This window comes from Patella vulgata, chromosome 3 (assembly GCF_932274485.2).
Source record: "Patella vulgata chromosome 3, xgPatVulg1.2, whole genome shotgun sequence".
Taxonomy (NCBI): domain Eukaryota; kingdom Metazoa; phylum Mollusca; class Gastropoda; family Patellidae; genus Patella; species Patella vulgata.
The window spans coordinates 67,178,761-67,196,562 of record NC_065881.2 but is presented as its reverse complement, the minus strand read 5'-3'; the positions used below and the strand labels follow the sequence as shown (position 1 = coordinate 67,196,562).

General features: G+C 31.2%; 1 protein-coding gene across 1 annotated transcript; it reads right to left on the bottom strand.

Moving 5' to 3' along the window:
• Positions 1-2,612: 2,612 nt before the first annotated feature.
• On the bottom strand, positions 2,613-14,777 carry LOC126815734 (ligand-dependent nuclear receptor corepressor-like protein). The gene is made up of 6 exons (XM_050541634.2): positions 14,640-14,777; positions 11,616-11,684; positions 8,460-8,539; positions 8,201-8,261; positions 7,382-7,544; positions 2,613-6,437 (listed from the first exon to the last, which is right to left on the bottom strand). The coding sequence occupies exons 1-6, from the start codon at positions 14,731-14,733 to the stop codon at positions 4,868-4,870; spliced, it is 2,037 nt and encodes a 678-aa protein (XP_050397591.1). The 5' UTR covers positions 14,734-14,777; the 3' UTR covers positions 2,613-4,867.
• Between the last annotated feature and the right edge of the window lie 3,025 nt (positions 14,778-17,802).

Here is a 17,802-nt window from a genome sequence, read left to right as displayed (position 1 = left end):
CAATTTTATTTCCATAATTCGCTTGCGCGTAGGGGTCTTTAGCAGTGGGAGGAAACCGGAGAAAATCCACGAAGTTGGACAGGCGATCCTACTCCTTGTCACGTACAACCGGGGATTCGAAACCACGCCAGTTGACTCAATGACAGACTTTATGATACAGCACGCACGTGCTAACCATTCAGCCATCCAACCCCCCCGTTTACTATTGAAGTGTTAACAGGGATAGCTTTATTGATATTATGTAACAAGGATAACTCAAGATGATTGATTATGTTAATATTTTAAGTCTTATTGGTGCAAATTGTCTTGAATATTTATTGTTTGTGTAACTTGCAACAGTAGTCTTATCAGTTAAAGTAGCATATTTCCCCCATTTCTATAAAATGTTCAGAGTTGTGAAAATTATTAAAGCATCAACTGTTCGATAAAACATTTGATCAAGAAAGGCACACTGATCAGCAGTGAATATTCGCTAGGCCGCTACAATCACTGATAAGGATGACATCAATGCGACTTAATGAGCCTCAAATATTAACTTTTTTCCACCGACAAATCAAATTCTTAAACATTTTTTTGATGTATTAGAAAAATAAAGACGTTCGACGTATTTGTAGGTAAAAATGATTTGCTATTTAGTGTAAATGGGTATTAAAATGACTTAACAGGCAGCATTCTGCCCGAAGCAGTAACGTCTTATGTAAACAATGCACTTATGTAAACAATGCACGCGCCATTAAACCAATGATTGATGCCACTCGTTGAAGGCAGTCATCTTTTACAGAGATATTAGTTATTCTCTGTGAAACAAGATTGCAAGAAAGGTAGTGAGACTCAAATTCATCTACTGTACATCATAAAATCTGGTTCCACCAACGGTTTGTCATGATTAGAGTCATCTGACTAAATTTGTAGGTTTTCTCCAGGCTCCAGGTTACCCCCCTCCCCCACCTCTGTGCACAAGCTAATTATTGAAATAAAGATATGACCATGTGTTGAGTGGACATTAAACCACATTTCACTTTTTCTCTACAAGTTCTGGAAAATAACTCTAGAAGTACATTTGTAGAATTCTTTAATAGCCCAAAACCAAAACTTATTATTTCTGAATATTTGATGGAAACCAGACAAACAAGAATTCAGTTGAGAGTTGATGAAATGTGGATGACAAAATAAACCCATAAATTTCAACAATATTGTATTTATTTTTTCTCACAAGAACTGACAGTGTGCTGTAAAATATCAAAGAGAAAAATTACATAATAAATCACATCAAATAATCCCTCACAAAGAGATATTATATTCAAAAAGAAAAAAACTTATGGTCCCAATTCAAAAAATATTTTATATTTGGGTAATTTAATAAATAAAATATAGCACTGTAAATACTGAAAACATTATTTAAATAGAAACATTTTTTTTGTTTTTGGAAATTAAATAAAACATGAAAAGTACCTGGTACATAAAAATCTGTTTCAAATTTCTCTGCTTATAAAGCATGTATGTGACTATATCAATAAATAAATAAACAACACATTCAAATGACATTTTCAAAAAAAAACATAACTTAGTATAGTATTGCACTTAAACAAAAAAACATTTAAACTAAAAATAAATAGATGAATATAAATTATGATGACATGGAATGTTACATTATGACTTGGACAAAACAAGATATACATGTATATAATAACAATATGATATGATAATTGAAATCTACAGCAGGAGTTCATCTAATAATATATGGTCATCTTGTATTCTTTACAACAACACAAAGCTATATTAGCTTCTTTACATTACATGTGTATTGTGTAGTTCACCCATACAATCAATGTATGGCAAGGTGAAGATTGGATTACTTAATTATGCGTATTAAATTTCAATAAACTAATAATATTTAATTCACAGGTAATAAAACTACCCTGAAATCATGGATATAAATTGATACATGGAGACATTTACTAACTTCGTCTAGGGTGTTCCAAGTAGATAGTTTAAGAAGATGAAAAATATATGGTGTTTAGAAACTATTCACTGATCCTACACATTATTCCATAGCTTGGTAGTGAGTGAAATTATGTCATGACAAAAACACCAATATTTGTTAATAAGAACAAATGTTCTTGAATTTATTAAATCTCCAACATGCCATTAATATATATTGTGTCCTGTCCATGGGTTTTAATTGTGTAAGTGTGGTGCAGTACACCTGCACGTTCTATTAATAATCAAAAGAGACAATTAAATGTTAAAACTGGAATCAAAAGAAACTAATGTTATTTCTAAATTCTTATATTTGATCAATTGTGTTTTATTCAGGTACTTTTGAATATCGTTTTAAGACCATATTTGAATTTTTTCTGGCATGTCAGGGATTTCAATTTTTCTCAAAATCTTTAATCGAGTCACTAAATTCGTAATTTGGGATTCAAAGTTTGCAAATATTCTAATAATACAATCAAAACAAAAAAAAGCATTCAATATATTATTAATCTTCCTATAACTAACATAGCAATTTGTAACTATCCAAGGCACTTCCCAAAGATATGGCACAATACACAATGGGGGAACAAAATATCTTTTAAAGGGATATTTGAGCTTGAAGATACTGTATCTTTGTATTTTTTTTTTTTTTTTTTTTGAACTTCTAATATATTAACAGTGACTCTTTTCCAAAGAATAATGTTGTACTGTATCTTTGTATTTTTTTTTAAAACTTTTTATATATTAACAGTGACTCTTTTCCAAAGAATAATGTTGTAAGTACAATCTCAGTAGTAGTGTTCACATGTTGATTGTTCTGTTACTTAATATGACTAAATGCAATATTTCTAAATTATTGATCATTTGTCATGTGTATACAAGATTCAGACATAAATACAGCTTAAAACAATTTTTGAAAAGATTTGAAGTCGGTACATTTTAAATGATGTAAGAAATGTTTACAACCTATATTATTACTGTGTCTGCAGTGCTCATTCCAAATAAGTTGTAGTCAATAATTGCACAAAAGTCCCTTTAAGATGATATACATATAATATAGTGTACAGAAAACATATTAATAACAACAATATCAAGATACAAAACATCTGATATAATAAATATATATTTAATGTATATATGTAATATTTCTCCTAGTAAATCACCTAAGACCACTGAATTCAAATAAAAACAACAATAAATAAAGCGTGAGTGGTAAAACCGGCAATAGGAATGTTATATATATAAATATATAGATAGATAGATAGATATATATAGAGTAGAAGCGCCATACTATGTATGGTAGGTAGCTAACATGTATTATGAGGTGACAATAGTATACTTCATTAATGAACAGTGTGTTTTTTAAAAACCAACACTGATGAGGTGTGTTTGGTTAAATAATGACAAACCTATGTATTGGTCATCACTGATTGCTAGCAAAATCAAATACTTAGTAGGTTTAGTTCTTAGAATTAGAATAATTAGGCCTATATTAATATTAAAGTGACAGCCCTTTATAAACTAAATTCACAACGGACTGATAGCAAAATCAAATTGTTGGTGGGTCTAATTCTTAGGATTAATATAATTCAATCCAGGCCAAAGTGGCAATCCAGTTTTGAAATATATTAAATTAACCTGTTTGCCATATTAGACTATACAGGACTAGATGACAGACCACAGATTGTCACTTCAACTTGGAATTTTTCTAGAAACAAGTCTTGTACTATTTTAATTACAAAATATATATGATAATACCATACACACACTTTAAGCCCAGTATCTGTCATGTGACAACTATCTAACATTTATTTTATTATGTCTAGTTTAACAATAAGATTAAATATAAATAACCATTTCCAAACTATTTACAAAGAGGGGACGGTAATAAAACAACTTGAAAAGACAAGTTAAGAGGAAAAAATCCAGCATGGGTGACAAAACTCATGCACATATTTCATGACAATAATTGAAATATCATAACTTAATCTCTGATAAAAACCACTCCAGTCCAAATCTTACCATTGAATGTAGTATATAAGCCAACTTCATTACCATAAAAACCAAGGTTTTCATAAAACCAAAAATCAAGCTCTTTGTTTGTTTTGACTTTATCATTCCAGATAGTTTTTGTTTTTTTTGTTATTCAAAATTCTGTATAAAATTTAAATAAACAATCACTCAATCAAATAATCATGACATTAATGTAGAAATGTACCCCCCAAAAATGAACAGATGCATGTGTATATAAATGTACCCACCAAAATATAAACCAATTCATGTATCTCAAACACTCCTATCAAAATATTTCTTTCGAAAATACAAAAAAAAGTATTTGATTCTGTACAGATGACCCTTGTAATACAATGTAAACAAATTATAAGAAATACAATGCTAGATTTGTCCATTTATATTAACACAAACCAAATACATACATACCAATATTATCCCAAACAATCATCAATCTCGATAGTGACATCAAATCAACCTTTTGTACATAAATCAATTCTACTTCCTACAAATTTAATCCTTCTCCAAACTAATACCATCATTTTATTATAAATCACAACCAATGAGGTACTCTGGTATTATGTTGTTACAAGTGGACAATGTATAATTCATACATTAGATTAAAGAGTTACATTTCATTATAAATATTACATGTAAATAATTTCAATAATAATTTATATTATGCACTAAAAAACATGGAGGAGAAAACATGTGATAATTAGTGAATTTACAATATATTATGTGATCATAAACAATTACCATACAATATTTAATATACAGTAATGACAACAATCACAGTATTCTACTATTATAGTAGAGACCACAATCCTTCACCATAGTATTATGTGAGCAAATATATATCTTAATATCTTCACTATCAATTATACAACATATAACGATCACCAAGATTACTTACATTATGATTGGAGCCTGTAAATTCAAAAGAACTGTCAGGACTAAATGGACTAGATTTACTCTGTACTTTATGCTGGAGTTTACGAAGCAGTTCTGATGCTGGTGTGCTTAGAGCAAAACCAGAAGGAAAAAAATTCATATCTGCTTTGAATTCTGGATTGGCATTGAGATAGGGCTGGTACCATGGCAGGTTATTGGTGGAGTCTTTAGAAGGAGTGAAACCCAAGGCACTCAACTTAGTAGATTCTGATTTAGTAGTGGTTGTGGTCTTTGATGAGGCAGGGGAGGAGGTGGAACTAGAGGTTTCTGCTGAACTTGCACTTGTGACAGTTTTTGATTCTTTTGTGGTTTGAGTATCTCTCATTTTCTTCTGTCTGAGTAGATGTCTTTCTTTTACCTTATATTCTAAAGTTGAATGAGGCACACCATAATAACTGCCAGCCCTGTGCACACTCATCTCGCCACGCTGGACAGCTCGTACAGCTTCCATCAATAGGGCACTATTATATTTACGATATTGGCCTCGTTTGGGTCTTGTTTTCTTTACTGAATTTGCTGGTTGTGAGGTTTTCTCTCGTTCACTCTCTTTCCTGCGTTTTGAAGCTGTGTGGTTATTAGTTGAGTATTTGGAGTTAGGTACAGTCATTTGTGGCAGTCTTCTATCTACCAAATGTGAAATAAGGGGACTCGAGATTTCGGCTTCAGAACTACTGTCAGATCCATCTTTAAACCTCATCTTCTCTGTGATAGTTTTCATTATAATATCTTTTAATGTTTCTCCTATTCTACCTCCATCATACACTTTACCATACATCTTACTTTTCTCCGATAACTGAGTGTTGGCACTGGTAGTGGCACTCTTGTAGGACGGAATTCGGATATCAGGATCTTCACTGGTGTTCAATGATGACAAATAAGCTGCGGTCAAAGGTGAATAATAAGGGCTGCTCATGGCAAGACTGTTTTGAGATTCATTACTGCTACTACTACTACATGTACTATTAGATTTCTTCTTCGAGGCACTTTTTTGGCACTCCATTTCAAATCGTTGTTCAACTAATTTATGAATCAAATCTGCCAATAAGGGAAGTTTCAGTTCGTTGATATGAGCAGGCTTAGGGCTTGTTTCTCGAGATCCATCAATATTATGCTTGTGTCGTATTTGTTCCATTTTTCTCTCCATCTCCTCTGGAGTAAGTTCTGCTTGCTTTTGATATGGTAAAAGGAAAGGTATGGGAGGAAGGAATGCTAATGATCCAGCCTGCATTAGATCTGTTAACTTCATACTGCTAGTATTATTTACTGAGGATTCATCAACAGAATTGGAATCATCTGGTTCATCTGTTACACTGCTTTGATCTTCTATTTCCATTTTAAATATTTTGTTTCTGAGTGTTGAGCGCGGTATACCATAGAGAGTTGAGGCTCTTCTAGTACCCAATTTACCATTTCTTATATCACAAACAGCAGATACAAGATCATCATCAGTATATCCTCGTTTACCATTTGGAAGAATATCTTTCTTATTTTTACTGAAAAAAAAATACACAAAAATTATTCAAGGATAGATCTTGTCTTGGTAAAATTACAAATGATTCATTGAACCAGGATTAGTTTCTTTAACAGCCAAATATTCTTAATAGCTAGAAAATGTGCTTGCTAATGTTTCTGACATGAATGGCTGGTGATCTGAGGAGTTTTTGTTTGTAACAGTACATTTTTTATCAACCATAAACATTCTGAAGTAATGAAATGAGTGGTGATTATGACATCGTTTCCAGAAATTGAGAAGACTGTATTACTGGAAAACTCAGCTGATCAGCAATTTGTTGAGATTATGTGAGGATTCAGAGGACTTTTATTATACAAGATCAAGTTCAAAATGGACATTGAAGTAATCAGGAATTGTTCACTTTCCCCTTCAGTGTTCTTCAATTATTATCTGTAGGGCTGGCAATCGATACTGGTTTCAAGTATCAATAATTTTCGACCATCCTTTGATCAATAATAATATTCGAAAACTATTTTACTTACAATTGTTTTGAAAACATTCATGATTTGTGTATGAATTACAAATTATATGTGAGTTTATGCGGTAATATTTATGCTTTATTTTAATAAATTTTAAAAATATAACTTAAAAATATGAAATTGCAATTTAAACTATTTATTCTCATCCTAAGCGTCTGACTGTTGTTAATGATGGCTTCTCGCATGAAAAACAAAATGTGTGTGTGTTTAATGACTTTCTGTTTAATTACAGATTATTTATGGATTTCTTCTTACATGTGGCTACCTATAATTGCATGATTATCGATATTTTAAATCTGTATCGATTATTGGCAATATATCAATATTTTCTGTCAGCCCTAATTATCTGTAAGTTCATTTTGTGTTTTGAAACCTTGCTACAGTGATAATTACAATCTATAACACAGATTGGATTTCTAAAATTTGAAAAATATTGTTAGCTTACCCTGGTTGTTGTGGAATTTGAGGAACTTTAAGTTCTATGTGTAATTTACTAGACGTTGACACATCTTCCGGCTTAGGGCTAGTTCGTTTTTCTGATTCTTTTTTGATGTTTGTGGTATAGTATTGTGTACAAAAAGGAAGTAAATCATGCAAATACCGTAGATCTGTAAACAAAATATAAAAAAGAAATTATCAAAACAATATAAATACAGGCATATCTTTTCTATTGCAAATATTATTATAATAACACCATTACAGCTAATGTCTTTAATAGAAGTTTGAATGAGTGAGTGATATTTGCATATTTTAATTACCTTGTATGTAACCCTTTACCCACAACCTTAGGACATACCATAATATTTGCTAATTTACTGCTTCATATAGTATACAATGATTTCTGATATTGCTAGAATCCTAATCGGATTCAGCCAATAATCTTATTTGTCCAAATTCATAGGAATCTCAAGCTTTCAGTAAAAATAGGTTGACCCAATTAACCTTAAGGGAATGAAAATGAAATAATTTTACCCCCAGCAAAAATTACAAGGTTGTTCTAATTTCACAATATATTTATGGAATTACATGCTAAATTGCATAAATGTCATGACACACTTTAAATAACCACCGACAGTGGCAGTAGTTTTACAAGAAATCTTGAAATCACAACAAAAAAAAAATTGTCAGTAAATGAAACCAAATATCGGGGAACACTTGTCGTGTCATGTCTGTAACAGTACTGAATTGATAAAAACATGCACAACTACCAGTAGTTTTATCTAATTTGCATAAAATATATAAAATTATATCAAAGTCTACTTACGTGCATTGTCAGGATCAATTTTTCCTTTTTTAGCATCATCTGTAAGTTTGCTGACTATGTCCTAAAAAACATTCAAATACTTGTTTAATATTATTTTCATACTGTCACGATAATGTATCAATGAAGTCCGCTTTCCTCCAAATCTTTTTATAAACCTGTCAGTTACCACTATAACAAACAATGTTAAATTGATAAACAACTATAGTAACAGCCCTTTCTCTCGTCAGTATGTTTTACTTGTTGATTGACTTGTACTTACAACTATGGAGGCCAATTTTGATTCACAATAAATACATTCATTCTCTGGAGCAAAATCTTCAGGCTCATCACTTTCCAAACCTGTAACATTAAGATTACCATACTTATATTGATTCAATAACACAACTATCTATAATATTCAAGATCTAAACCTACACTGCATTTAACTCATCTCCCATTGTGTGAAACATGCTTGGCTTACCATACAAATTACAAGCTTCAAATGCAAACATTTTATCGTTAATTTAAGACTATTTTTTTCCTTTGTTAAAAGACACATTATTTCCTCAGTGATTGCCATTCTATTTACATAACCACTGCTTGGGAAATACATTCAAACTGCCATGAAAATATACTTGTTTTCAAAAACACTTTAGAATCTACCAATCTTCATGTCATAGTGTAGTACACTTGTAAGATGATGAATGGATGAGTGCACATGATGCTTTTGTGCATTGTGAAAGATAGCAATATGTCCAAAACACAAAAATTTGCCTTTAGTAAATAACCTAATTTGAGTATACAATGTTGTGGAACAGATGATCTAATTACACTTGAAGGAACCTATCTTTAAAAGTCATAAAGTAACAAATTCGGTAATGAATATTAACCCTTTAAGGCTATAGAACATAATATTACATATAATTTTAAAATGTATTGTGGAGTGATGAAATTGATTCTTAATGAGGTAATGATGTATTAAGGACAAACTTTCTGAATCAATTAATGTTGTAGCCAGGAAATCCTCCATTTCAAAATAAGTAAATTATCTAATAGCAACTTGACATGTTTTATAAAATTAGGTTAATAAACAGCCCACAACCATAAAGTGCCTGGTACACATTCTGAATGTTTTAAAATCTAAAAAGTTTGTACCTCTTTATAGCAGAATTGATACTTGATATATGATACTTGGCAGTGTGTGGTGCTGTCTCTTTGAAATGGTGTAACTTTAAAGTTTAATGTAACAATATGTCATCTGTATATTTCGCTAAAATATCAAATTTCTCATGGCTTAACCTGTAGCCAACTCAGACTGATTATTTAACTTTTAACTAAGAAAACACAATCAAATTACCAAAGTTGGATAACTCACCGGCTTGTAGGTAATACAAACTTTTACGGGACAGTAAAAACTAATCAAATATAATGTCTGTGATATGTTTTTGAAGAAATGGGTGGAATTCAGAAAGACAGTCAATAATATTTATTGATTTAAAGAAAATAGTGTGAACCGATATTGTGTATATTTTGCAAAAAATTCATTTTAATGAATTTAATGTCATTTTCAAATTATTAATTTTATATGTAATTTAACAAAAAGATATCCATATCACTCTTGCTACTTTTTACTTCCTATTCTTTTATGAAGGGTATTCAAATGTTGATATATTGTTAGGTAAAGAATATATGGTTTAAATGATTTCCTCGTTGCTTTTGATATCAATTAAGCTAGTTATACTAATTTTATAATACATTTTAGGAATAGACATGCCATTGTTATTTATAGCTGAATCAGTATTTAAATCTGTGAAGATTTATCTAATACATGCATTTAATTCAAGTTTGACCTTACTTAATAACTTCTTCAAACTAAATAAGAAATAAGTATATGTACTCATCACACTAAGGTCACATCAATATGAACGCCTATGGAAACACCTATTAAAAATTGTACTTCCAGTATCTTTAGGGAAAAAATTAATTTAACAATAAAAAGTACTTGGTTGCTCTTCTCAAAAGCCTTTAGTTCCAAATATTTAAGTTTTTAAAATTCAAACAAAGCAGAGTGCATGAAACTTGAGTGGCTAAGAGAAAAAATAATTAAATTGGTTTGCCCTAATTAAAAAATTCTTTGTTCAATGGCCAATTTCATTTTTGTGGTGATTTAGACAAATGGCTTTAAAACTTTGGCCTTTTTAATGATACTAATATTAATATAAAGAAGAAAGATACCCTACAATACTTGAGTTTCTGTCGATATCAATTTAAAGTTTTCATTTATTCATTAAATCTTTAATCTCATAAGTGTTCTTGTATTATTAAAAAAAAAGGTGTGCCAAAATAAATATATGACACAGTCTAACGTTTTATATTAACAACCAATTCTGTCAACAAGAAAATAGCCTTTGGCAAACAACAAATCTTACTAGATGTGATTCTTACAAGGCCACACAACTAATAAGTCAAATATTGTCTATAATTTGGAATTATTACTAGTTCGCGGGACCAAAAGATTCTTTTTATAATAACATAATTTCTTCAAGGTCTCCTTCATACTTCTAATCAAATAATTAGCATTATACAAGAATAAAAGGTCACGGTCAATAATGTAAGACCAAAGTCTTTAATTATCCAATTATTGACTTGACATTTGTTGATCTGTTAATCAGAAAAATGGGCTATCTTTAGGGTAAAATAAATAGGCTCAAAAATGCATTGTTAATGCTACAATATCTTTTTCCTTAAATAGATACTACAGTCAATTATTTCTGGAGGAACAAATATCTTGTTTTCAATCATCAATTTGGATTTCACCGCAAGTTCAGTAATGGCTACACAGTTTTTATTTTTTTTCTTCAAATATATAACTTATTTAAAATTAATATAAACAGATAAGACTTAGATCTATATTTCATGACAACTGTGTCAATTTAACCTTGTCATAATATTTGGTATATTAACTGCCCCGATAATTGAGAGAAAAATCCACAATTTTTTTCACAGATTGCAATATATCGAGAGACTTTTGACAGGCATGAACCTTCACACCCACGTTCACCAGTTCATATTTCTATCATTTTTCAATATACTTGTATGAAGATTCAATTCCTGTTTCATGAATCTTCCAAGTAAAAAACTTTGAAGACTACTCGGTATCTAAATTTTCAAAAAACATTTACAGAAAAATTTTCTTTGTCAATCCTTTAAAATTTCATGCAGCAAGACCCGAATACTAAATTTAATCAAACATTTTCTGACAGAAGCGAATTCTTGGTTGGTCTGACACATAACATGACTTTAGATCACAGTATATTATCAGAGAAAATACAATTTTATTTATAGGCACATTCAACCATCAATACTTTTTGAAACTAATTATATTGGACGACTGCTGACCAGGATAACTTTACTACAGAAAATAATGCTAACTTACTATTAAAACATTTATCAAGTTCATCTGAAACTTCTTTTCCTCCAAACCGTCCTGCAATTGCCTCATAAGCTGAAAAAATATCAGAAAACTGAAATGAAGTCTGTGTACTTTCAGACAAACAATAATGTACAACATACTAATTGACCTCATGTTCATATTGAAGACTTCAATTCTGATATATATGCTAGGTACAAATCGGCAGTGAGAATATATTCTACTAGCATAATGCTGGGTAAAACAAAAGGTCATGCTAGAATTTTTAAAAAATTTAAAACATTAGAATTTTCCCCCAATTTTATTTCTTAAAAACTTAAATTTTCATTGGAAGGTGCCACTGTGATTCTCTTGGCCATTGACTACTGTCATGGTGGTCTGATTATAGAATTAGAAATCAATCATTGATACATGCATGCAAAAGTACATCTCTGTCAGAATTCTGCTATATTTGTTATTCATATTGATCATGCGAGTGACACAGCCCAAGAAGGCAAGTTTAACTTCATATTACAAGTCCTGCATTCAAAAAGTTCATTAGTAAAGTATTTGAAAATAGTTTTTAATCACCTATTTAATGTGACAAATTGGGAATACAAATGTACTACACATTAGATTTATGAATTATAAAGCATGGGATAATAATGTACTGTGAATTGTTGGAATATTAAATACACATACAGTACTGCACATAATAATGGAATAGCAATAACAACTGGTTTCACACTTTGAAATACATATTCCACGCCCTGGGAGCTGAGATGCCCTCTCACGAATTCAGACAGTGCATAATAATACATATCTTAATTCGTTTTGTCATTTTTTCCAAAGACCGGACTGAATTGAAAGGAATCAGAATTACACAGCTGAGAAGTTTACATGTATTTGATTTGCAGTTATGAAAAGACACAATCTTTTTGTTAGCAATAACTTGAAATAAGCAAATAAACACAGGGGATTTTTGGTTTGTCATACAAAACAGACCAATGGCATAATTTCTACAATATCTGGATGGCAAAACCCATTGCTACATAAGGATAATAATCGTCTTTGCGAGTGATGGACAGGTCCTGGTATCTACGGTAATGAAAGCAAATATTTTTGGACATTCTGTCACAGGATAGTTGATGTATAGCAAATATTATCTGCGGACTCGAACTTAAATCTTATTATGCAGTGATACTGAAAATTATTTGAAAAATCATTACAGGACAAAGTCGATAGAGGACAGATCCTACTTTGAGCCTTAAAAACATCGGGGAGTAATCACTGCAAAGTTAACAATCTGCACACCAGCTTGATATGCGTACATTACAATCGGCCTGGACATAATGGAACCTGCGCTACATGGCGCGCGAGGGGTGAAGAATGTGCTCAACATATATATTATATCCATTTTTAAACAAATAAATAAATATGTCTACATTTCTGTTTCAATTCGATAATGAGTTTGGAAAATTCACCTTTTCTTTTACATTTCTAAAAAGAATATTTCACAATCGCTGAATATAATTTAAACATACATAATGCAAAAGCTATTGCAGATCTTTCTTTCAACTGAAATGTTATATAAACTATTAATTGGACATTTATTAACATGAAAAGACCTTATGTGTCCGATTTTTCACTGGATTTAAATCCAATCTGCTGCTTAACGATCATTGATGATTAAATGCAAAAATGGATAATGGAGACTATGATTTTTATCGTACCAACTTTAGTAATTATGATTGAGACTAGACCTAAAATTCAATCACTAATATCTTGGCTCAGAGTGGAGCAATTTGAATGAAATTTTCAACATATTCCCTTTACATTATCTCGTGTTTAACTATTATAGTGAGAACTGCCAGCTCTTTCTCTAATCTTCCATGATGCCCCTTTAACATTAAACATCAGCAATTTTAAATTAGATTGAACCCAGATTGGTCTTAAAGGTGATACCATCATATTCAATTCAATTTTTCAAAGGAAAGTTTGTAAATAACAAGATATGAAAGGATAGGTCTGGTCTTGTATACATTAAAATTTCTTTATACTAAAAAGAAAGTGAATTTCTGAACAAGGTTATTTCAAATCGTCTTGTAAAAAAAATAATAACACACAAAACATTAATGACGTCACAATCTTTTGATCATATGAAACCAACATGGTGTGTTCATAAAAACAACATCAAAGGCTTTAATAATACATTTTTAAAAATATTTTAAGGAGACATCTGAGAAATTGTGAGAAAAAAATAGAACTGGAGGTCCATGTCAATAACTTTTTAAATAAGATTATCCAATATATTCAAAAAAGACTTAAGAAAGAGACTAAAAATCCGTAATATTATTACTGTCACAGTAAGTAGCCCTACACGCGAAAACATTTGTGTCACCTTTGTTTGCCTTGTGTTAATGGGTTCGCGACCTGTGCTCATTATAATAACCTGCCCAGTAAAGGTCACGCCATAACTGACTGATGAAAGGCGACAGAAATCAAAACTACTGTCACGGGTTAATCTTATCAGTTGTCAAGACAGTTATTATTATTGACATTATTTAATAAACAACACAATTCCATAAAATATAAGTAGAAATTACATACATTTATTGATCTAAAATTGAACCCGTTAAAAATTATAGGGCTCTAAAATGGCGGTTATGAAAATTGGCCAATACGTCATCCAAGAAGCACAATATGCCATTTGGGGAATTTACAATTAAAACGATCGATGTAAGAATAAAACACTATACAGGTATGCTGTAATTAGGGTTAAAGAAGAGATTAGGACAAAATAAAAGCATTGAAATACATCACTAGTTTTATAAATTGAAAGGAAAGAACTGATCAAGGACAAAAAATCACCATGGTGGCTGCTAGCTAACGAAGGTGCAGATTTATCGATCCGTCTGCTACAGAGGAAAGAATGCCCGAATGTTGACTAAAATTTTGACAATATTAAAATTCAAACCCCTCGGTCAATTTTTCGTCGATTTAGATGAGAAATATATCAAATTAAAGAGAAAACGGTATTATTTCACTTACCCAACAATACTGGAACCTTTTTACCCCATGAAAGTAGCTCTTTCCGAAACGATCTTCTGTCCTGAGCACACCTCGGGTTCCCGCAATCAACCATATTTGACCGTGCTTTGCTGTAAACGTCACGGTAAATTGTGCTCTATATTAATGACGTTCTCTGTACAGGTGTGATTATGGGGAAGTATTGTTATTATTTTTAAAACAGGTAGTGATATGATATTTTGTACTTCTCCAAGTTAGGTATAAAATGTATATGAAGCATTTGGGTTCGAAATATATTTTCGAACGGCCAGAATTAATAGAATCTTTCTATTATGCAACACTGTATCGATATGTACATGATACTGTCAGTTATATGGAATATTTGAGACTTAATATACGACAAATTGAGGGATTATAATATATTCATAGATAACCATATGTAGGGTTATATCATTAACTGAAAATCAAAGGCAGCGCATGACATAATTCCCTGATAAATGTATATTGTTCATTGCTGATATCATGATACAACTGACTGTTTATAACTGATTGATGTTTTTTTTGTTGTCTTTAAAAACATAAATAAATAAATAAAAAAATATAAGTAAGAAAAACACAAAATTGGAATAAGTCGAAGATATATTGTGGAAAATCTTAAGGTTTTTTATCTAGAAAAATGGGAACCATAGATGTATGTATCCAACTAGGCACTAGGAGTTAATTAATTTTTTTTCAGAAAAACAATTAATTAGTCAAAGCATGTTGTTTTTTGAGTTGTTAACTCCAAAAAATGTATCCGTGTTGGCCTTTCCTAAAAATATATGTCCCCTTTATTCTGGAATACCACCTGCCACAAAGATATGGACACATTTCTTCTGTATTACTACATACCACATTGTCATAAAAATATAATACCCCTATTGCTCTCAAAAATTGTTTAAAGGGAAAAACAACAGATATGCATCATCATCTGCATTTTCACGGAATCTGATTTAATTGTGGGGTGAAATGCCATTATCATGATTTTACCCTCCAATGTAGTTATTTGCAATTAGTGGCCAAAACATACAAATCCATTAAAGATACTTCCCCAGAAAATTATTTATCAGGTGGTTATTTCCAATAAAAGTATGGCAATTTTGGTACATATGGAAAGTAGAAACATCCAATCTTACTAGAAAAATACTAGATTTCCTGACATACACCCATGGAGCACGTACACCACAAAATGTAAAGGTTGCAGAAGATTGTCTGATTAGTGAGCGCTTGATGTATTTGTTGATAAACTTGAGGGTGAGCTTAAGCATAGAACAGTTTCTGAGATAAAAACCACAGAAAAAAGACATGGGCAGTGGATAATCCAAGAATTTAATTAGGCTTTGATCTTTATGATAAATAAATTGCGATTAAAGACAACATCATCTTGTATATGCAATGAATTCTCCTCCAGTTTTGCACCTGTTGTTAAATATTGCGTCAGCCATGTCGCATGACACAAACATGACCTCTTTTAATAGATTTTTTATACCAGGGGTATTCCCTCATGAATACAATGTTTTGAGTAGGATTTGAAGCAAAATTTTGATAGATTAATTAGTTTGAGTATGTTTTTAGTCCAAGTATATCATCAAATCACTGTTTGTACACAAGAAGGTATCTTTAATATTTCATAATAATGTTTATAATGGGAGAAATTGTCAGAAATTATTGACAATCAATTAATTTCTGTGAGATTATACTAGTAGGTGTGGCATCGACACCAAGCTTTGTGATATAAATCTGTGACCATAATGTAGGATGCTTTATATTCACTGAGACTGAGTGTTGGATTGTTTTAATAAGACACTTGATCATAATTAAACATTCATTTTCAGTTTTTAAGCAGACATTCATAAACATAACCTAGACATGGGTGATAAAGGCCAACATACTTACCCAGATGGAAGCATATATAATGGCCATTGGAACAGTCAAAATCAAAGACATGGTTATGGACATTTGAAGTTTTCTGATGGTTCTCAGTATTGGGGTAATTTTGAAGATGGTTTGTGCGCGGGGAGTGGAATAATGTTATTCAAAGACGAGTCCAGGTGATCTTTTGAATGGATTCATTTTCAGAAATATTCATATCAATGTGCATATTAAAGGGAGAGTAGTCAACCCATTAGGTACCAAATCACCTACTGTTTTGTTAATTGTTTGTAAATACTCTACAGGTTGCAATTATGAGCAGGTTTTGTTTGAATTCAGCATGTCAATTGTTTCAATCACAGAGTTGCACTTATTTATATTGTTCCATATCCAACCCCAAAGGGTGGAGCCACGCCCAATTTTGGTGTTTATCGTCTACAGGCTGAAATTCTGAATGGATCATCTTGGAACTTTGCATATTTATTCCTTATACCGCAAAGACAGCAACTATTTATTTTGGTGCATGCCCCGACCCCCTGGGGCATTGTCACACCCACTTTTTTTTTGTTAATATTTAGTCTGTAAATTTGGCAAAACAAACCCAACGTCTTGCCTTCTTTGGCTCTTGTCATATTACAGTCATTGCAGCCATTTCATATTTCATGCTCTTCATTTTAAAAAGTACCTTATCAACCAAAGCAGGAATGTGGACGTATATTGCAGCAGTAGCGATGCTCTTGTTAATGTGCTCAAACGCTAATTGCCACTCAAGGATATTTTTTATTATTTAACATGTAATTAAGAAAACAATATCCAAATATCAACTCTAGGTGACCTTCCAACATGGATTCAATGGGATTAAACAAAGGCCCATCAATACATTTTCAGTGGAAACCATTGGTAATGCTAGTCTAGCTAAGTTGACCATATCCTGTACATTTGTTCTGCAGTGGATGCTAAATATTGGAAATTTTTCAGTTCATCAATCTTTGTAATTACTGAATAGAAATGAGAATTTTTGGACTGATATACACTTTGGAGTTTCAACTCTCGCAATATTGTTTTTTGCAATGAATTAAAAATCCCTCAAATGTCGTTCATAAATTTTAGCTGTTGGTGGGCATATAATTATTGCCTGGCAGCACCATGTATATAAGTAACTTCTAAAATACATCAAATAACATGTTTAATATTAAAGATGTATTATGTAGGAGCTAAATCTGCCTATTGCAGGTCTTTATTTTGGCTTCAAATGTTATATAAACTATTATTT